This window comes from Agelaius phoeniceus, chromosome W, assembly GCF_051311805.1.
Source record: "Agelaius phoeniceus isolate bAgePho1 chromosome W, bAgePho1.hap1, whole genome shotgun sequence".
NCBI classification, from domain to species: domain Eukaryota; kingdom Metazoa; phylum Chordata; class Aves; order Passeriformes; family Icteridae; genus Agelaius; species Agelaius phoeniceus.
In genome coordinates this window covers 20,339,658-20,362,880 of record NC_135301.1, presented here as the reverse complement: position 1 = coordinate 20,362,880, position 23,223 = coordinate 20,339,658, and the positions used below count along the sequence as shown (strand labels likewise).

Genomic DNA, 23,223 nt, shown 5'->3' with positions numbered 1-23,223 from the left:
TTTTTCTTTTTTTTTCCTCTTATTTTTTTTTCGGGTCGTGTGCATTCGATCGGCGGCTAAATGCGCCAATCGGCGGCTGGGGTCGGGCCTTGGCAACCGTTGCCCAATCCTCGCCCACTGTTTCTCAAGTGACGAATGGCCGAACCAATGCGGCGCCTCCCCGCCCACTGCCGAGGGCGGGTCTGAACGGGAGCCAATGAGTGTGGGGAGGGCGGGCGCCCAGGGGAGAGCAACGCTGAGGGAGCAGGGCGGCAGGGCTGCTTGCTGAGGAGGAGGTTGGTTTTGGGGTGGTTTCGACGAGCGGCTCGGCCGCGCTGTGGGAAGGAGTGCCCCGTCGGCGGTGTATGGGCTGACTAGGTCTGGCGGGAGACGGGGGCTCCTTCCCGCGCCCTCTTCCCCGCACACCTCTTCACTCTTTGTTGTGGTGGGGAGCTGCTGGCGCTGAGGGCGGCGAACAGGCGCGGTGGGCCCCAGTGGCGGCGGCGGCGGCTCTGGAGGCTGCCTCTCCCGGCGGAAGGAAACTGCCGCGGGGGGGAGGGGGGGGGGTGGCGGCAGCTCCTGCTGGATGCTCACAGGGTCTGCTCCCAGGAAGTAGGGCCGGGGGCGTCGCTGTCACCTCCTCCGCCTTTCACACGCCAGAATAGCCCTCGACGCGGGGTGTTGAAAGGTGGGAAGGGTTGGCCTGCACCCTCGGTGTGTGTATGAGAGGTGAGGGGGAAAAGGAATATATGCTTTTCTCTCCTCCCTCTCTTGCCTGGACTTTTTATCTTACAGAGGTTAGGTGTGCAAGACTTCGCGCCGGGGTGGTGGAGAAAGCTAGGAGCAAGTTGGAAAGAAGTGTTTAGGATTGCAAGGTTTCACTTCAGCCAGTGCTCTTTTGTGTATTCCAGAGCCGTGGATGTGAAATATACACAGTCTACATGAGACATATACATGCAAATTTATTAGTGGTTTTCTTGATGGTATTAGTCTAAATGCTGTGGCTGTCCATGCATTGGAAGATGTAAACAAACATCATCTGTTAAATACGTCATCTACCTAGAAAAGTACATGGGGAAAGTTGTGTTGTGATAAATGCAAGTAGTTGGTGTTACGGCAGAGTTCCTTTTTGTAAATTTGTGGAGTTCCTATTTGTAATTTTTTTGTAGGGGCTGGAGGGGAAGAGAAACAGTGTGACACTAGTCTATTAGTCTTCATTCTGGGGAAATAAAAGAAGGCTAAAAAGTGGGTGAGTGAAGAGCTCTTGTGATAGTCTTGGAGAGCTGTTGAATTGAACAGCTGGAATTCACACTGCAGCCTAGTCCCATGTATTTTTGTTTGTCTGTCACAGTTTTTGACTAAAAAAACCCCAATGGGGTTGTTGTGCTCTTTTCAAATCCTTTACAAACAAGTGGATAGCATTAAGAAAAAGTTTTGCTTACTGAGTTTACCATCAAACTATTTCTGAAAAGAGCGCTAGTGAATGCTGCAACCTGTATAGGGCTCACGTTATCACAGTTCATGGTTATAAATGAGTCAGATTCCATATATAACAAAAAGTTTATAATAATAGCTTATTAGGAGACTGCATGTAACAGCAGGTTTGTCTTTTCTTAAGTGTTCCTCTTAGCCTGGAGTGCTGTACTTTCAGATTGATTTCTGACATTATTTTTGTGGAGACTGGACTCTCTAGTGAGAGACTGATTAGTCTTTGCTCTGTTCTCCAAACTGGAAAAAAACCCCAAACCAACAAAACCCCCTCTTGTTAAAGTGAAAGGCTTCCCTTAGTCTATACAGCAACGTTGTTCTTCTTTTCTATGCTTCACTGCAGTGTTGGAGCTTGCATTGTGTGAGTAGATTGACTGTGTATTTGTTCTAAGGTATAGCTTTAAAACTTAAATGTTTACAAACTAGTGAATTAGAGGAGAATGAGAATGTAAGTAAACAGGAGGTTTGTGAGGTCCCTTCCCCTGTTTGCTTAGCACTATCATGATGAAAAATAGCATTAGTTACAAATGCCTTTAAAAAGAGAAAGGGGAGGGTCTCATTTAAAGTGGCTTAAATTTAACTCAAAGACAAGTCTAAGCACATATTTAAGACCATATTGTGATTTTAAAAGAGTAACCTGGTAGTTGATTGTTGTTCTTCGGTTGTGTGGATCAGACTCAGACTACACTGACAGTCGCCAAAAGGAATGAGAGTGTTTGAAGATCCAGTTTTCTTTATGGAAGAAGCTGGGTTTGTGTAATATAATCTTGAAGAATTTGTCAACTTTCCTGAGGTTCTGCTTGATGATTAAAAAGAGCACCACAATTGGAAAAATGACGTTAAAATCATTGGTCTCTTAATTGATCTCTTCTTTTATTCCACCCAGAACAAAATCAAATAATTACAGTAAATCTCCAAATGAAAGCCCCTTCTGGGTCCTCTGTTTTCCTGTTCTACTTGATGTTTCAGAAGTGTTGAGCACCAGTTGATATAACTGAGTTTATTTGAGCTCCAAAAAATTCTCTGCTACTAAACAGAACTTAAAAAACCTTCTTTCCACCTCTGTAATCCTTTTCCCACAAAAGTACTGTGAGAACAGGCCTGGATAAAGACTCTGATCTCTGCTTGAGACTGAAATAAATTCCTAAGTTTTGTTTGTATAAAGAATAGCGTATAAAAGTTTTAGTTATTATCAGAAGTGTTTTTGAGCTTTCAAATGTATTCAATGCTGCCTTAATGATTGTGCATATAAATACCCTGTAATTGAAAGCATCCATTTATGGGCCTGACTTGCTTAGTGAGCTGTAAATTCTGCTTTTCAGATTGGATTTAATAACTTTTATCATAAAGCCATTAACTGATTGTGAAGTGTGCTGAGAGGCAAACAATACCTAAGCTTACTTTGCCAAAATATTTGTAATTGTTGATTTGTTAAACTGAATTACTGCAGGTCATGCAATGGGATTATTTTTTTTTTTTAATAGAATGGAAAGTACAGGCAGCCCTGTGTTCAGTACTCTGGGCTACTGCAGAAAACCTTCTGAAACATTCCTCTCCACTTTCAATAGAGAAACTGTTACAAACAGTAAGGCTTCATTCCATATGGCTTTTTTATTATTATGATGGGTGACAGCCATAAGTGGTCAAGTAACACCAAGAAGAGACTGAGAGAGCAGTTCCTGGGTGTCCTATCAGTTTAGTCTGGAACTCAAGCTAAATTTAATTACACTGGAGCAATATGAGCTTATGCAAAGTGAACTCTGCTTAACAAGGGGGATTGTTTGAGAAATGTTTATGTTTGGCCTGTATCTTGCATAAACTAATTGTTAAATGCAATTTTTTGGGGTTTAGTGAAGTGGAGAAGCTACTAAACTATACAGATAAAAACTGAAACAGGTACCTAGGTACCTGATAATCCATTCTGTGAATATTCCTGTCTAATTTAGCCCAGGAGTATTTATTTTCTAAAATAATGAAGTTGGCACTTTATTACACATGAAACATTTTAGTCAAAATTAATGAGGTAGGGGCTTAAACTGCTGTGGTTTGGAGTGCTTCTTTGGTGCTTTTGTGGGGCTATTATGGCCTTCTAGTATTAAGGAGCAATACTGTTAGGTTGTTCATAACACAAAGTGGAAGAAGTTTGCTGCTTTGCAGAAACAGGTGAATTGGCTGACTGCAGTTGTAATTTTCCTCATTTGCAATTCTACGGGAGTTGCTAAAATACCTCAATCCTATCAGTAATTTGATGAAAAGTTAGTAAAATTAATATCTTTCTTGTGTCTCCAGTTGCATGCAATTTTAGTATACCATGAATGAATGTGTTACATAGAGTGGTATTTTCTAATAGCAATATAGCTTTTCATTACTACATCTGGATGTCATTTTTAGTAGTCCTTAGTAATTAAAAAAAATCCAATTTCTGAAGTTTTCATAATGTCATGATTGTGTTTATTTTAGTTCTGTGTATGAGAAATATGAGTTTTCTCATTTGATTCATAAACAAACTTCATGAAGAGAGTGAGAGGAAAAGTCTACTTTCAAAGTAGGTGGGTAATTCTGTTTTCAGTGAGCTAAAGGTACTACAGTTATGCAGAGTTTCAAGATGCATTGCAATACTAGAACATAGTATACTTAAAAATTGAGTATGTTGAATCTCTGTAGACATGTTTGAAATTCTCATTCTAAAGCTGACCCAGAGCAAGAATTTTCCTTGCTCCTGTCCCCCCAGATCACAAGCAGCCAGCCTCATTGGCTCATGTTAAAGCTCAACCAGGACCATGGCTTTTTACTCCTTGGAACCTAGGGCTGTGAGCTGGCCAGATGGAGCCCCTTTGGAGGGAGCTCTTCAGAGCCACTCCCCACTGCTGGGCTAATTGGCTGAAAAGCTGAACTGGGAGTTAGATTTGAGGGCATTGCTCAGTAGGGCTGCATTCCCCTTTTTCCAAAACAAAAAAACCTAAAACCCTAACACCCAAAACCCAGTAAGGGAATACTCTAATCTGTCCTACTATGACTGAAATATGAGGAGAGAAGATGAGTACCATCTCATTTTTTTGTGTGGTTGTTTTTCAGAAAAGTATGTATGTGGCAGTAGGCTTGAGCTTCTCCAGTATGACAAAACCAGGTGTCTAATATTCATTTGTAGAGAAAGAATTAACCCTTATGGAATTGGAAAAGGCAGTTTTTGGAGGGATTATGGCTGCAATAGAAGTGAAATGTCTTGTCTGTTACACTGTGTAATTTAACTAGAGTGTATTCTATCTGAAAGGGAAATTGATTTTAGTTTGAAGTTCATGCAAAATTCAGGTTTCCTGCAAGTTGAGATCATTAACACAGCAGAGAACTTTCTCAGATTCCACAGAGAATAAACTGTCTCCTTGGATGGAATAACACAGCCTGAAGAATCGAGAAGCAGACAATAAATTAGTTTTGTTTTTTCTTCTGTTTAATGCAAGATGAAATACTTGTTTTATTGTTTTTCTAAGTCTTAATGACTTCTGACTTAATATAGGAGACATGCAAGTACTGCATAAACTATGCCTTTTAAAACTTCAGCTCCTACTATTGTTTAACCTAAGGTCTTGATTCTGCTTAAAATAGACTATGCTTCAATTAATGTCACTTTATTGTGAAACCGGTAATATCACAGGGGCACATGTGAAGGGAAAGGGTGGATATACCCTTGTCTTCTGAAAGATCTGAAACATTGTGCAGTTGGTGAAATTGATAAAGAATCTTGTCCAAATTCCAAGAGTAATGAAAAAAGTTTTCTTAAAAAAAATCTCAGAAATGGGACTAAAATTGTGAGGAAATGAGCTTGTATACTCTCTCTCAAATACCACTAATTATTTTCCTTGATCTTCTTTCCTTAGGAGCTTAATTTATACACTCTTTATTTCAGAACAGCTCTTGCAAATGAAATTCCTCTAAGACAGAATGCTTCTAGTAAAACTAAGAGAGATCAGATTTCTTTATATTCAAGTTTAAGATAAGTAAGCAGACTGATATTTCATATGTTGCATAAGGTTTTAGAATAAATTAGCCAGAAAGCACTTGATACTTTTGGTAGCACCAGTATGTTTATAGTATGTTCAAGTCACTCAGGAAAGGAAATTTTCTCTTGAAGATGTTAGTCTGATAGCATGCTGTCTTTAAGGTTTACTTTGTATTTTATGCTTAGTTATTGCTGGGATAATGGGCTTAATACTTGTTCCAGAGGACCACAGCAGAATGGAATAAATAGCAGACATGACTCAAGCTGTGACTTTAGAAGCTGCCAACTATGACACTGTTTGACACACTATAGAAACATGTGCATCAAGAAGCAGAGATACTATGGGGGCAGAGATTAAATAAATATCACCAGAGCTAGGCAGTTTGTAGCTTTTCCAGCATTAATCTGTTTGGAATAACAGCATGTGTTCGCTGTGTTCCATCAGTCTAAAGAAACTCTTGTACCTCTCTGGGAAACAGTGAGTGCACCTTGAGTATTCAATGTTGCAGTTTTAAGGCACAATCCAGAGAATGTGGACAGGGATAAAATAGTGGAAGTTTTCTGCTATGTATTGCACTGCTGCCTTGATACTAATAGTTCACCTATAGTTGAGTTCAGGAAGTGATCTTAAAAATCTCTCTGTAGTTACTCAGAGTCCCTGTATGTTGGTGTGTTGTAGTGGAAATTGAAAATAGTACATGGGAATTAAAATTCAGATTTGGGCTGTGGTGTTGGGCCTCAGTAGAAGAGAGAGCAAAGAAAGAGGCAGTAAAAAGAATAAGTGATTGTGAAGCAAATTTAAAATCCTTAGAAGCAAAGGCTGTAAATGAGTACTCATTTTTTTGAGATGGTTGGCTGTAGGCTACAAGGAAATCACAAAAAACATATGGCAAGGAAGAGGAGATATTACATATTTAGCATGTATTTAATTTGCAGCCAATTTAGCAACATGGAAATATTTCTTGCATCGTTGGCAAAGATTGTTTTCTGGGTGTGTTTGGGGAAAAAGCATTTTATATTTTTTTTGTGAATGAAGAAAATGTACAAGGCAAAAGAACTAGAGGAGTGTGTTTAGCAAGAGGCTTGTATCAACAGTGCCAGTGTATAAGAGGATGATTCTTTAGGAACGAAGATCAAAACCTATATTACTGTATCAGTTTGAAGGGAAAAGTTAATTGATTAATTGAAATGGGATTTACTGGTCAAAAATGAGCTGCAACAGTGACTCCCAAACCTGTTACCATAAACATAGCGTCTGAGACTGGGTAGATATTTGGAACCCAACACAGATGTAGGGCTCCTCATTTTTATTTGAGCTCCTACCAGATATTCAGCATCAGATATGCACTCTGCCTTCTATGTCCAGTTCCTCATGAGGTGTAGATTTCTGTCTTTGTACTTTTTATTTAAATTATAATGTTGAGAGCTTTAGGATAATATGACCAAAAAGATAAGTGAGAAGGTAACCATAGACTGATACAATTTTTCTGTGGTCTTTAGGTCAGTCCTTAGGCAATGTCTTTGAGTACTTGTAATTTAATTGAAGTAGTAAAGCTTTCAGGCTTGGCATGTCTCCAGAGGAGCATCCCAAACTGTACGAGCTGTGTTCAGATACTTTCTTTGTGACAAAAGGCTGATGATAGCCCTCCATTTGAGGGAGGGATGTGATTCAAATGTACAGAATCATGAAGCTTGCAGGCAAGATGAATAAAAACAGGTCTTCAGCAAAGCTTGCAGCAGTAGCGTTGTCCACAAAAATCAGATTCGTTACCTGGCGTGCAACAAGCCAATAATTACACACTCAAGGGAGACATGGATTATTTATTTCAGAGTTGCATGAGCCTGGGTGCTCAGTGGTATTCCACAAATCAAACACACCAACTATTAAAACTTTTTACTATTTATACATTTTAGCAAACCAAGGAATTAGTGTTAATTGGCTACAAGTTACATAGTTATCTTATTAATTAATATTCTATCTTCTATTGGTTAATGATTCCTTTGCTTCTAATGCTAATTATTTTGCATGCTCAGTCTTTCTCTTGAGTCAGTGGGTTTCTTGAGTCAGTGGCTTGTGAGTCTGTGGTTGTGATCTCCCCCTGCCAGAATTACCTTTTACCCAGTCGGAGCTGATTCAGCACAGTTGCTGAGTTTGCTTTATTAGTTTCTCTATCTTGGGAGGTCTGCCAAATGTCCTTGTGGCCTGTAAATTCTGCATTCTTTGTGTCCACTATTAGTGGTGCATCTTTCTTGCCAAGCTTTGTTAACCTCCCCCTAAGTCTGAGATCTTTGAAACATGTGGAGCCCTAAACCTTAACAAGGCAATTCTACCAAGAAGTAGTTTGTCTTTGTAACAGATGGACATCACTTAGAGCTTGTTAGCTGCTCTCTGTTTCATGGATTAAATCTCCCTTCTTGTTGATTAGGCTTAAAAGTATATAAAGATCAATGAACATCCCTTCTTAAGAGAATTTTACGTATTCCACATTTTGCAACAGTAGAACAAGAGGCACTTTTTGAAACTAAGATGATAAAGAAAATAGCTAAAAGTAGTTCTTTAAACAGTGATCAGTTAAATTCTGGTGCAGTCTGCCACAAGGTGGTGGAGACAGGTTCAAAAAGTGGTTAGATGAATTTTTGGGCAGGAGGTCCATAAATGTCTGCTAAAGGGAATGGGTAGGCATGTAGCCTTTAATTTACTGCTGTAACAGTTTAAGATGCTGAAGAATTATGAGAACAGGCTCAGAAAAGAGCCAGGTTCTTCTGCTTTCCTTGAGTAGCATGTCCTTTTGCCACCTTTAGAAATGGAGTGCTAGGCTGGATGTACCACTCCTGGCAGAGTAGGGTATTTTTTATTAATTTCTTTATTACTACCTTTTCCTTGCATAATTTGCATTTATCTAAATTGCTCATAATTCAACCTAACCATGCCTTGCACTTTGCACTCTCTTCTAGACTTGGAGCAGAGTGCTGCTCTCCTGTGAGTAGTCATCACAATTGGCTGAAGTATTAAGATTATGGAGTCCTGTCCTACTTGTGTCATATTTTCTCTGCTTACCCTTTGAAATATACAGGACCACTACTGGAATAGCTTAGTGAAATTCTTTTTGATACTCCTGGCAAATCCCTGACATGGCAAAAGAATAGCTAGAAAGAGGAAGCTAGTTTAAACCTCCCAGACTTAGTCTGCAGCTGTGGTGTATGTTGTGGGGTTTTTTTGTCTTTTTAATTTTTTTTAAATAGATGCTAAGCTGTAATAGTCATTGTAATAAAGGGCTCTTTAAGTGTATTCCTTTGTGGTTTATATTTTTTAAAAGCTACTTTTCACTGGGGTAGCAGATCAAACACTGAGAGCTTCTAGAGAAGCTGGATGAGTACACATCTATAAGGGAACTGGTTAAAACTAAGTATAGTATCTTGAAATTTCCAATTAGTTAGGTCTGAGCTTAGAGTCTTTTGGAAGTGGGAAAAGAATGATTTATATATTTTTTTCCCCTCTGAGTATGTCAAAATAGCGTGAGAGTTCAAATATACAGAAAAACTGAAATATATGGGACTTCCAAATTCTTTCCTGCTGCAAGACTTAAATTATTCAAATGTGCATTTGAAGCAGAAAGGGAAATCTTGGTTAAAAAAAACCAAACAAAACACCAGGGAATACAGAAAATGATACATAGATCAATCTTAAGGGACAGAATACTGCAAAATTGGACACCTCATCACAAGGAGTATTGTAAAGCTGAAAAATTGGATTAAAAGCCTTGAGAATATTTAGAGGGCCTAGGAGAATAGGCAATTTACCTTGGTGGTAAATGAGACTGTACTGAAGTGTTGTCCTGGGTTGACTGATGCTTGTATCCCTAATTGTCTGTTCTGTTTATGGCGAATAATAAGTTTTGCACCTTTAAGACTTGTTCCAGAGAGTGAAGGGGGAAGAGAAGAAACACGCTGTTTGTTTTTAGACACTGCACTCACTCCTCCACATTCCTGCTCCTGGACTGTGTTGTCTGCGGATGGACAGACAGCGGGACAGAGCTCTTTGTTTTAGTTAGTTTTAGCTAGCTGAGGCAAAGAAGTTCCCTGGACTGTGTTTGTGTTTTTTTGTTGGTTTTTTTTTTTTTTTTTTTGGACCCTTTTCTTTGGACCTGTTTAAATCTGCTCTGGACTGAACACCCAGAAGAGCACCAGCAGCTTGCGCCTGTGGCCCGCCGGGCCTGGGCTGCGACATTTCCAGCACTGGAGGGACTGATAAGAGACTGAGTGAGCCAAGCTGCAACCCAGGGAGGGGACTTTTCTGAGTTTGTCATCTCTTTTGGAGCAGCAAGAGGTTTTTTTGTTTAATATTGTTTAGGTTTCCAGGTGCGAGCTGCCAGTGCTCTTCTGGGTGTTCAGTCCAGAGCAGGTTTAAACAGGTCCAAAGAAAAGGGGAAAAAAACAACCCACAGTCCAGGGAACGTCTTTGCCTCAGCTAGCTAAAACTAACTAAAACAAAGGAGAGCTCTGTCCCGCTGTCTGTCCATCCACAGACAACAACAGTCCAGGAGGAGGAATGCGGAGGAGTGAGTGCAGTGTCTGAAAACAAACTGCGTGCTTCTTCTCTCCCCCCTTCACTCTCTGGAACAAGTCTTAAAAGTGCAAAACTTATTATTCAGAATAAACAGAACAGATGATTGGGGATAAAAGCATCATATAGTGAACCCAGGACAAGTGTGTGTTTTATAAGACTGACAATCAAAGGAGTATTCTGGGGCAATGAAAGGTAAAAAATTTGAAACTAAACAGGAAATACATATATTATATCTCAGTGAGCTCCATAGATGAGGAGAAGAAATGGTGTGTGGATAAGCAGTGATAGTGGTACTTGGTTGCCCACACCTTTCAACACTGAATTTAATGTTCAAGTATTACACCATCAATTGCTTGTATTTAAAATGGGATCCTTAAAGCAAAAGGGATTATCTTCTTTGATTTGGTCTTTTTCAATTTCTTGCATATGCCTCTGAAGCATCTAATGTTGGCCTTGCTCAAATATTGAAGTCTTTTTATAACACTCAGAGTGACTGCTATTCCCTGTTTCAGAAACCTAGTGTGAGAGTTTGTTAAAACAGAGGCCATGCAAGCCTCCTGTTTAATCTCTGGAGTTACTTCATGTACTGCATTAGGGGACTAACATGTTTCACTTCGAGGCTTGTGAACAGTTCAGAACATGCGAAAAAGGGAGTGTAAGATTGTCTATTTGGCTTTGCCACCAAAATAAATGATCTAAGTATGTGCCCAGATTTGCATTTCCAGCAAAGCAGTCAATGCTACAATGGCTGCTGAAGGCTGGGACTGGAGTCCTCCATGCATACTCCTGTAACTCCCCTGACATCAGCTGGAGTACTTAGAGTACTCTGTGTGAGCTGCTGCAACTTCTTAACCTGAAAGAAAACTAGCTCAGCAAAAAAGAGAACAAAAGCCACCCCTAAATGGGTCTGGTTTTACTTTGGTATTGTGAAAAATGCCAATCACTTGTTTTTAAAATTTTCAAAGTTTAATAGTAATAAAATGGTTATAAAAATAGTAATATAATTAGAGTACTAAAAATTTGGACAATTAGGATTAGGACAATACGAGACAATAAAAACAAAGAGTTACGGACAGTCCAGGTACCTCTTTCTGGGCAAAATAAGCCTGAAAAAGGACACACATTAACAGAGGATTAACCCTTAAAAGCAATAGCCTGTTGCATATTCATACATCTCATACATGATGCATAAATTCCATTCAAACAAAGGAGTCTGTCTGGTCAGTGTCAACTTCTTCCTCTTAATCCTGACGGCGTCTTCAGGGATGAGCGAGGCAGGAAGAAGTTAGTTTCTTCTGATAAGGGAGCAATAAATTCTTTTTCTCTGAAAGATTTAGGTGTCCTGTGGCTGCTATCTCAGTGCGAGTACCTCGTTCCTCTTAAAAAAAATATCTTACATAGCATAGTTTCTATTTTAACATTATGTTATAACCGAAAACTATGTTTAACATACTACTTAAGAAAATTAATACAGCATAACTTTCTAACATAACACATATAATATTCATTTTAATATTTGTGAAAAGCCAATCATAAAATATGCATTTTTCACAGTTATCTAGCTGAGTCTTTGTGGAAAAGTATTAGCACAGATGCAGAGGTGGTAGTGGTGGTGGTGCCACAGGGTAGAAAAGGAGGGCTGTGCTTCCTGTGTCTGGAAGCTGTTGGGTTGGCTTGCCTCCCTTTGAAACTGTACCCTGAGTGTCCTAGTCAGTGTTTAATTTGAAAATTTCTATTATTCACTTATTTAGGATAGATTATTTTGAATGGCTTGCATAAAGTTCCCAGTGTAAATCTTGAGACCCTGTTAATTGGAACTTATGTCTCCCAGATCCAAGAAAACTACATTTCTTGCTTCGCCTGTGTTTTGAGGTGCTCTCAGAAGCTGGTTTATGGAGGTATAATTTAGTTGAAACTGAAATGTCATGCCTACTAAATGTTCTGTTTTGCAGAAGTTGAAAAGTTATGATTTAAAGTTACTTGTAGAATATAATATAGTGTCTGTTGACTTGGTTCTCAGTGAAACTGCAGATGTGACAAGGTATAAATTAGCCATAAATACTGTAGCCTGAAGTATCCCAAATCAACCGTGCTGTTTTGCTGATGGGAAACTTCAGTAAGATTAAGTTGGTGTATTCTGAAAAGAAGTGAGGAATGTACCTGTACAGGACGTAGAGACATGTAAGCTGCCTTGAGAGCTCAAATTGAGTAGACTGAATCTAGTGTTAAGTTTTAGCTAAAACAAGTTTTTTTCAGCTGACTGAACTAATTTATACAGCTTGGAAATAAGGGAACTTTCTGGAGTTTGTTCCCTGGAAATAAGATTTTTTTTTTACTTCAATGTCATACTTCTATCCATAAAACCATTATGTACTTGAGCAATTTCTAACAGCTGTCTGCCTGAAATAATTTGGCTGGTTTGGGACTTATTTTAATACATAAAACTAGTCTAATAGAAGCTCCAAAACCAAGACTTTTTTTCTAAATGGCTATAATTTTTCTTTTAAATTATTTGAAGTGCAAGTTGTAGTGAGTGTTAAACATAGCCCAACTTTCAGCATATCTTCTAATATTTCATTTCATATAAACATCCTGACCAGGTAATTGATACTGAAAGGCTATCAAAATTGAAAACGGACAGTTCTACTACCCATGTATCTGCAAACTAAGATTTTAACTATCCTTTACTAAATTTTGAAAGACTTCATGATTTTGAGCACTGCCAGTTGAGAAGATTAATTATCTGTAAGCCACTGAACTCTGGATTGAAAGATGGAAATAAGCTTATTATCAGATTTATAAGTGAATTTCAAATTGGTGTACCAAAAACTGGTAGTTACTTAAAGCGTGACAAACAAGGAGAAAAGGCTTGTGAAATGGCTGGCTCTTGGAAGACTTCTGTCAAGCTGTCATGACTAAATGACATTTCAAACACAATTTTGCTTGCTAAATTAATTTGGAGATGGGCAGAATGTGCATATCACTTGTGGAAAATTTTAATAAATTAATAGATCCAGCTAGCCTAGGTGCAAAGCTAGACTAGAGTTAACTTGGTTTTTTTTTTTTTTGTTTTTTTTTTTTTTTTTTGGTTTTTTTTTTTTTTTTTTTTTTTTTTTTTTTTTTTCTTGGATTTAGCCCGGAAAGACTTGAGGAAAAATTAAATGTCTAATCCAACAGTAACCTTAGTGTGTGCTAACTGCTGAAGAGTCTGCAGCAAACTTGCATTTGAATTTTATTGGTGAAGTACCTAACCTTTATGCAGACTTATCTGACTTATTTGACTTATTTTAGGATGCAGGGTCCTATGGCATTTGGTAATAAAAAATCTGAAGCAAGGTATTTGTTTCACGTGAAACCTCAGTGCTAATGTGTCTGTTTTGGTTTGTGTTTTTAGGGATCAGACGGGAATCTCTTTAATTTATTGCTTGCTGAGTGTTCTGTCTGGTGAAAGTCATGTCATCCATATTGCCATTCACTCCACCAGTTGTGAAGAGACTTCTGGGGTGGAAAAAATCTGCTGGTGGCTCTGGAGGGGCTGCTGGTAGTGAGCAGAATGGTCAGGATGAAAAGTGGTGTGAAAAAGCCGTGAAAAGCTTGGTCAAGAAGCTAAAGAAAACAGGACAGCTGGATGAGCTTGAGAAGGCAATTACCACTCAGAATTGCAGTACAAAATGTGTGACAATTCCAAGGTAAGTGCTGTTATGTTTAAAATTGTTACAACCACTATGGAAATAAGTAAATGGATGTTTAGGCTAGCTGAACAAATTACTAAAAAATCAGTTGCATGCTTTGATTCCTTACAAATTCTTTAAAACCTATTTTGGTTTTATATAGTGCTTGCTCATAACTGAATTGCGTGCTTTGTAAAGTTACAATTTTTAATAATATCTTTGTTTCAATTTTTATTGCTGCTTAGATTCAAATTCTGTGTATTCTGGTGGTACCTAGCACAGTTCTTAGTTTGCAGCACTGCCTTATGGTTTTATTTAATAACCCTGTCTATAATCTGAGGAGCATACTTGAACTTTCATTTTAAAAATAAGACTAGTTTTTCCTTGGTCAACACTTCAGTCATCTATTTATTTTCTGTTGTGTCCGGTAGTTTCAGTTAAATTGTACAAGCTGTATCCATTCTCCCTTTTGAAGTTTTGTCTTTGGAGGCACACTGTCTGAAGACTATGTTAATTCTTTGTTATTGGTTATTGTAAATGCTTTTTTATTGAATAACTTGAAATATTTCTAGAACTGTTCTTCCACTCTTGATATGCATATACATTTAGGTAAATAACTTGCATTCTACCGCTTTGTCTTTTTCAACTTAATTCATAGCAACTGCTGTGCGAGGGGCAAGGGTTATGTTTGTAAGTATAATGTGGTCTGTTTTCCATTCATGTTGTACAGAAATACCGCTAAGGTGCCTGTGCAAGCTCATTGTGTGCAACACAAGTATCAAATCACTTCACAGGTGTGGTTTTCTATGAAAAAGAGGATCTGGTGACATGGGAATATTTTGGGCATTTAGTGCCTTGACACTTAAAATAATTTCTAGGGGAGAGAAACTGCATCTGGTTTATGACCCTAATTTCTGTATTAGCATGTTCATCCCAACTACTTTTAAACTTTTATTAATCATAGCACAAACTAGGTTTGACTGGTGTCACTGATGATTTCCATATATCAAATGTATTATAGCTCCTATAATGGTTCTAGTGTTCTTTTAGATTTGACACAGCTGTTTGGGAAAATCATGAGTATGCTCTGAATAAATGACTACTTTAATTGTATTTTCTCTTTTCTATCCACCTTTTGTTTCTAATGCTGCCCTCTGCTTGTATTTTCTTCCCTAGAGCAGTTCCAAAATCCTCTGGGTTTCCCTTCTGCTTTCTTCCTTTTGCTGGCTGGAAAACAATCGGGAATAAAATATTAGCTCTTTCTTGTCTTGGTGTATATCAGTAGACTAAGATTGGAACCTGTAGGGGTATGTATTTCTTGACTTGACATAAGATGACTATGTATTTAGCAAGTCTTTACCATGATAAAGACAAAATGCTTTAATTGCGAGGTGTTTCATATGACAAGTTAAATATCCCATATAGAGATTCACTTGATATAAAATGTGTATCTATCTTCTAGAGATCTCCTGCAAAGGTACTGGGGCAGTAAATATTCATATTTCAAAAGAACAGTTGTCTAATTTTTCTAGAGGATTTAAACAGTATGCTAATATATAATTGTTTTCCTAGTCTACATTTGGTATGTCCTGCTTGCATGACCTTTTGTGTGACATACTAAATAATTCTTTAAAACTAAATACAAAGCTCTATGATACTCTGTATAGCCTCCATGTTATGACCAGTAGTTCTTGCTGGGCTGTGATATACTGTTCTCCTCTATCCTCCAGTAAGCTGTAAAAAGTACTGGACCTAGGTTTTACTTTTCTTAACTACCTTAGGAGTAAGCTAGTAGCTAGAGAGCTCTTGAAGTGATGTTGGCAATTGTACAAGGTTTAATTTTAAACTAAGAAATGGCTTTAGTATTAAGGGATGAGATTATTTCAGGGTTGCCAGAATTCTTGAGTTTCATAGTTAGGTTTTGGATTGTTGATATTATTTCACTTTAAAAGCAGGAGTCTGGGTTCCCAGGAAATAAAAAAATGTCAACTCAGTACTACAATGACTTCTGGAGATTCTTGTTCTTGGATTTAGTAAGTTAATGACACTGCTGATTGAAATCTATTTAATGAATGTCTTAATGATCTGCAGATCGGCCGGGATAAATAATAAAATGCTGAATTTGGACCTTTTTTCCTTCCTAGTCAACAGAAAGTTTGAGGTGCCAAGATGCTGTGATGTAGTTCTGATGTGGCAGCTGGGCTAACTTTTCAAACCTTGTTTTGCTTGGGGAGGGTTTTTGTGTTTGATTTTGTGTGGGTTTTTTAAACTTCCTTTAGATTTACTTACTAATACTCAGTGTAGATATTGACAAATGTGGGATGTTTCTGTTTCCCACTGTTGCATTATTTCCTCGACAGAAGTTTCATTTGTGATTTCACAAATTTCTGGTCCCCTTGGAGATTTCCAGAGAGTTTGATATAGTACTTTAGTATACTTTTTCGTCATTGAAACCTAAAGCAACTAAACACATACAAGCTTTTCTCAAAACTGAAAGCAGCTTGAACAAAGGTTGTATTAAATTGCCTCCTCAGAAATCTGCATATTATATATTACTGTGTCATTGATAATCCTGTTGAATTAGGATTGCTCTGTTCCTATGCTGTTTGTCAAGATGACTACATACTGAGTGAGGCTGTTACTGTGTGCGCTATGCAAAGGCTGCTCATGTTGTAATTAACAGAACTTCTTATGCAGACTAATAGAGGTTTTGAGAAAGCAGAAGCAAACAGATGGAGTGGGTGTTGGCATTGCACAGCAGAGATGCTTAACTCTTCATAAGTGGGTCAGTAATCTAGAGCAGAGGCTGAACAGAGGTCCTTTTGACACTAGCCCTCTAAGTAATTTGTAGTTATTTTGCTGAATCCTCCCAGCAAGCCAGTGGGATTTTAATCACATAATCCCTGAGTATCTTGAAACTAAATGTTGGCATGTGAATCCACCATTTATATGAGTCTTCTAATGGAGCAGTTTCTTCCTTATTATCATGGATTGCTCTGTTGAAACAGAATCACAGAATCATAGAATGGTTTGAGTTGGAAGTGACCTTAAAGATCACCTAGTTTGAACCTCCCTTCCATAGGCAGGGATACCTTCCACTAACTAAGCAAGGTTGCTCAAAGCCCTGTCCATAAATACTTTGTAATTAGTGGTAGCTAAAATCCAAGCCTTTAACAAACCAAACCATGCGACATAGTGAATAGTCAAATGGCATATTCATAGTTTATCTTCATTATTTAAAAAGTTCTTTCAGTGATGACAGTATACAGTATTGGAATCCAAAGCAGAGAAACAACTAGTTTCATAATCTCAGTATTTTGGTGTGATCAGCTGTGTGGCTTTACTGTCATTAAAAGAGTATAGATATGCTTCATGCCTTCTTCTTGCTTCTTTTAAATAGACTTGCCAAATGCACTTGCTTTTGTAAAATGCCTGATAATGTACAACTAATAAGAGTTTAGTTGGGGCAGGTTTGGGATAATGTTGGCCTGGAATGTTGTAACTCCTATGTTTTTAAAACTGAAATAAAGCTAGTCGAAGGGAAGCATTGAGTTTAGACTCCTTCGTGATGTCCTGTGTTCCTCTAGAGCATATGTCTGAAATCTAGTGCAGAACTGACTGTGTCCTTCCTGAGCTGTAACTGAGTACATCCATACCACAGGTTGAATTCTGCTTCAATGCAAACATTTGTAAAATGTGATGACTGTATTAGGGATTTATTTTATATGAAGTATTGCTACTAAAACTGCAGAATCTGGTGAAAGTTCATCAAACATGTGAAAGCAAGACCATTTTATATGGTCAAAATTCTCTAAAGAAATTATGAATTTCTCTAATATACTAATGTTATTCCTTTGCTTGCTTGTCCTGCAGCCCTTTTTTTCATTCCCTGCAGTGAGTTGGCACTAAGGATAAGATAAGCAGCCTAGGCATAGCTTATGGTACATGTTAAAATTGTTTTCTGAAGGCTCACTCTCTTTATTAGTTAATATGAGCCTCCATACATGGAACTTTAGTGCTGATCACAGTGTCTACAAAGGAGTTAACAGCAGAAGTAAACTAGGCAAAGATGGGATAACTGGCTTGGAACTGCTGTTTCAGAAAAAAAAAAATATTTTAAAATTATGACATTTTGAGGCCTTTTCTTCTCATAACTGAATAAAAAATAATTTCTAATTTAGGTCTAAAGGGCACATTTTTCTTGACTATAACCTGTGCTACTTGTTAGCATGTTTTCTTTAATTCCTTGGGAATATTTGTCAGGAAAGTGATCACATAGCTGCATGCAATAACCTAGTTTTAGGGATGCTTTTGATCACCAGTAGGGCAGAGGTGTCAAGCTAATGTGGCTTTTAGAATAAATTGTTTTCAAACTTTAACATCTTTCCCCAAAATAGGTTGATTTAGAGTACAGCAATACAGGTTAAATCCATTGGAAATGGATGGTTTCAACAATTACACTTAGGGGGAAGGGAAAGTTCCTCTGGAAACTGTTTTAGGAGAGTTCCCAATATCTGCTGCTAAGCTATGAGTTCATTAGGTAAGGGGACAACAGCAGGCAGTTGGATTGACACAGTAGATCCTAAAATAACATTGCTATCCAGACAGAGGTGAAGTCTATTTTCCCAGAAGCAGAACTTGGCACTGTCTGCTAGTTTGTAGCAGAGCTGGGATAATTCACTATTCAAGTTGGGGATGGACATTGATTCTTAATCATAGCTCACAAATTGAGAGTTGCTATATATAAAGAACATTCTCATGGCATATACCATATCTCAGTCTGGATGCATTCACTTAGCTGTAAATTGGTTCTATGAATTTTTGAAGACTATAGTTGAACATCCTAAGCTTTCTAAAATAAGTATAGTTATTTAAACAGTGCATCAGAATATACTATTTTTATTGCTGAGGTTACAGGAAGAATGTGCTTGTAAATTGTTTGTTTATAAACTGACTCCCTTTTCTTATGACAGGATTATTGAGGGTGAAGCAGAGCTCCCTGTGATTTTTCTCTTGTTGGAATTTCAATTAAAATAATGCTTTAGAAGAAAGCCAGAGAGGTCTTTCCTGGAAATATGGCAAGAGATAGTTGATATTTTGGGGAGTGTTGGCCAAAACAAGCTTAAAAATGCCCTCATCCTCATGATAGCTGGTGCTGTGAAGACTTTGGCTGTGTTAACTGGAAAGGTATAGCAGGAAGATCAAATTGTCCTTCCTTTTCTCAGTTCTGTAATTATGGTGGGAGTTGAACATTATCTCTATGTTCTTTGTAAAAGACTAAAGAAAGTTCTTGGTGCTTTCTAAGTGCGTTGCACCAGGCTCTGGTGTCCACAGGGCAGTAAGGACAGAGTGATGGTGTGCTTTGCAGTAGCTTCCTGTTGCATGTGACATTTCTTCATCTTGGAGTTGGCCCTATGTGTATGTACTTCTCTGGCAGCTTACTGTGTGACTTCCTCTTAGTAAATTGTCCCGGCCTCCTGCTGAGAGCAGGCTGCACGGGCCAAATAGCTCAGTCCTCTTGCAGGGACAGACTGCCCGAAACCCAAGCAGCTCTCAGCCGCTGGCAACCTTTAGCAAGCATAAGGGATATCAGCTCTTTAGTGATTATCAGCTCTTTGAGTTCAGCTCTTTTGCTTGCTAAGGCACTGCAGGCCAGCTGGCAGACGCAGAGAGAGGAGAAGGCTGCTCTGGAGTTCCACAGCGATGTCTTTATTGGGGGTCTGTGAAGGGTTCCAGTGACGGCTCTTCTAACCAGAATGGGCTAAAGCAGCCCATTATATAGGGTATAGAGGGATCCAAAATTGTCCAATAGCAGGGGTTAAGGGAAAGTGACCTATGGGGTTAGAGAAAGATAAGCTGGGGTCCAAAAGGCAGAAGACAGGGGCTTCTTTGCTATTTCACCGTGACTTGGCATTTTCCTATCTTTAAGCCTCTTCCCTCCATGGAGCCCTAGCAGGCCCAGTGCCTTCTACAGTAAAGGGTGTTGTGCAGCCTGAATTTCCAGCCTGGGAAACAGCCAGGCAGCTGCTTGTCTGGTGAATAGAGTCCACCTGCATTGCCTGAACATAAAATGTAAGGTGATCCTGTGAGACAAGCAGTCTGTTGTTTCCAAAAGTGGTGAGCGTAAAGCTGTTGACTTTAGGAATGTTTTTCTGACATTTTGTAGTGTCTTTTAATCTGTGTTAAGCATTTCTTTCAATAATTTTACGACGACCACTTTCAACTGTTCCATGTTCTGTAGTGCTGTATTGTACAGTCTTGATTAGTGCGTAGAGAGAATGAGAGTGCTCTGAAAGATTCTACTAATTTCCTTGGAGCCTTTTGCAGAGCTGGAGTGGCAGAAGCTGGCACCTGGTTTTCCAAGACGATCTTGCACCCAAAGATAAATGGTTCCAGCTCTTCTTAGTTCCTAAATTTTCAGGATTATGTGGTTATAGACGCAAGGATGCTGGCCCTAATTACATATGTGTAAAATGACATGTTCAAACTCTAGGTTGCAGAACACTTTTAGATGCTGTATGGACATACAATGATAAATAAAAATTCATGTCAGGTTTGACTTCAAGTCTCTATGAAACTTAATTTCTAAGTTTGATGTTAGCAATCAATAAGACAGTGTTGTGAGATTCTGCTTGATTGACTGGGGCTTTGAGTAACCTGGTCAAGTGGAAGGTGTCCCTGCCCATGGTGGGGGGGGTCGGGCTAGATGGTCTTAAGGTCTTTTTCAACGCAAATCATTTTGATATCTGTATACAGAAGAACGTATGTGCATCAGTAGGGCACTGCCCAGACACTGTGTATTACAGCAGTTAGGACCTTGCAAATCAGTCATTCTTTAGAAGATGAATTTGAAGATTTAAGTTTTCTAGCCTTCTAACAGTGTTGATTGAAGTTAAGAATACCGATTGTGTTCAAGTGTAATTGAGTTTTAATTATAAATACTAAAATATAGCTGATAACTTGGTTTGTTGAACAGCTGGTGATGAGGACTGAATTGCTATAACTAAGGGTAAGCCTTAGTGTAGACATAGTTCAGGTTACAGCATCTTATAATGATGTCATCCTGAAAAAAAGAGGTCTTAGAGTATTAAAGATACTTAGGGCAACCATTCTGAAGCTTGTGCAATTCAGGAAGCCATGTAACTTAGCCACATAACTTGTTAGAGTTGGTGTGTCAAGCAGAAAGTATCGGCATGTCTTTTGAGGTAGGTTAACATGTAAAAATATAAATGTACAAGATATTTAGCCAGTTATTGGAATATGATCCCAATATTACTGGGTGGAATGTGCCTGGGCTCTTCTAGCCCTTGCTGCTTGACCAGAGGCGGCAACTGTGGTGTTTTCACCTCAGAGACACACCCCTGGCTTGCTGTATGTTGAAGCTAGGCACTTGGAACAAGTCCAGGCAAGCAGGAATTCAGTTTTTACCTCTAATGGGAAGGCTTTAGGCGAGGTGAAGAGGAAAAGGAGACGGATTCTGCCGGAGGGTCAATCCAGAGTTTTATTCCATGGTCACAGATCTCCGAATCTTGGTAACAGCTCCAACAGAATCCAGACCACATGGTCCCGTGTCTTTTTAAGCCCAGGGAAAGGGGGAGGGGAAGGGGTAGGTGTGCCACCAACCAGGTGGGAGGGGGGCAGTCTCAGAGGACAATGACACCTAGACTGGCCAATGATCCCAGGGCTGAGAAGCACCTTTTGAACTTGACCAACCAGACAACGCCCTTGCTGGAATGTTAAGATTGATGGACAGCACTTAGCAAGGGGGCAAGGGGGAGGGGAAGGGAGAGGTTGGCACACCCGAGGGACTGGGAAAGGTGAAACAGGATATTGCTTCACACCGCAACATCTCCCCCTAGTTTTGTTTAAAAAGAAGAGGACTGGGTTTGTGGTGCAGAATGCTTGCCAAACCATGGTTGGTAAATCGGTTCCTCCTCTACAGGAGGTTCAGTGCTTTCCACTGAGGCTTCCATGTCATCCATTGGAGCACTAAGGGCTTCCAAATGGTAAACTTGAGGAGGGGGAGGTGAGCTTGAAATCAACTTGAGAACCATGTGTTTGATTAGTCCAAAAACAATGCTAACAACTACAATAACAATAACTAAAATAAACAATACTAAAATTACAGTTTTCAGAATAGATCCCAACCAGCCCAAGAGTCCCCAGCCTTTGAACAGTCCACTCAGCCAGTCAGTTTCTCTCTTGATGTCGCTCACCATGGTTTTCATCTTGTCAATCGTGGCATGGACGTTCTCTGCTTTTGATGACAAGTTGAGGCAGCAGAGACCTTCAAATTCTTCACAGCGATGGTTGTGCAGAAGGAGCAGATAGTCTATGGCTGCCCTATTTTGAATGGTGGCTTGCCTGGTAATCTCCTCATCTGATAAGAGTTCACGCAGGGCAGTAGAAGCAAGGTTTGCCTGTTTTGCAACCCAACATTCCAATCGGCCTAATTCTCCCATGCTTTTTGCTGCCGAGATCCACGGCAGAAGGACTGTAATTGCGATTGCCTTAGGTCTGGACCAGTGAACAATTTCTGAATTACAGTCAGGGTCTAATTGCCTTAGGTCTCTTTTTTGGATAGCTAATGTATGCGTGTTGTTTTTTGTTTGCCAATGAATTAGGTTTGTTCAATTTGGGGTTAACAGGCTTGGCTTGCCAAAGGTGCATGGACCTGCAAGCAGACGAGGAGGGAGACCTGCCCATGCTCTGTCTCCACATATTAAAAACACACCTTTTAGGAGTTCACAAGGCTTATAATCACCACCTGATGAGTGCATGACTAGGACTGTATTTTCACACCAGTTTTTGTCTGTGTAGTGTGGGTTGCTAGGGTCAGGGTAGGTGTTTTGTTTAGCTTCCTGATATGGTAACCGGGAATTGAATTTAAAGTGAACACAAAAGGTTGCATTCATGGAGCATAAGAGATGGAACTCTCGTGGCTCCCTTTTTGGCACTGGTAACTTTCTCGCCCACTCCTGCCAAAACAGTAAAGGATTGTTAGCAGGATAGCGGCCAGGAGAAGGTGTGAGTAAGTTAACTTCATTTAAAGCATTCCACATTTTATTTGGGAACTCTGTGGATTTAAAGGGAACTCCACCAGGCAAGTTGATAGGGGGTCAGAGGCTGTTGCTGTGGAGAGACAAATGTGATCTTGTCCAAGGGCTCTGGCCAAGGTGGTCCATACATTCGCTTTGGGCTGAGGGACTATCCAGGAGATCGCTGGTGGAATGATCGCAAGTAGGATGAGGAGCAGGCTCGGTCTCATGGCGTCTCAAGACTGCACATGAACAGCGGGATCTAAACCGGTAAAAGGAAACTTAAGACAAATATATAGTACAAACTATTCCAGATAGGAGGCTTAAATGGAATTTCCTCCAGAGAACGCGTGCAGCGTTTCCTTCTCCAGGCAGCGTTAGCAACCTGGCGCGCTTCTGTCAATTTCTCTGAGACCTTGGGAACATAGGGCCTTACCCATTTGGAAGGAACCCACTTTAAGCCAGAGGGGGTGGACACACAGG

The 23,223-nt window shown here is 39.4% G+C and overlaps 1 protein-coding gene across 1 annotated transcript in view; it reads left to right on the top strand.

The window, feature by feature from the left end:
• Nucleotides 1–230: 230 nt before the first annotated feature.
• LOC129132410 (mothers against decapentaplegic homolog 2-like) overlaps nt 231–23,223 on the top strand; it is a 79,866-nt gene continuing 56,873 nt past the window's right edge. The window contains exons 1-2 of the mRNA XM_054651474.2: nt 231–275; nt 13,426–13,720. Coding sequence (XP_054507449.1) covers nt 13,485–13,720 — 236 coding nt within the window. The 5' untranslated portion in view covers nt 231–275; nt 13,426–13,484. The remainder of the gene's footprint in view (nt 276–13,425; nt 13,721–23,223) is intronic.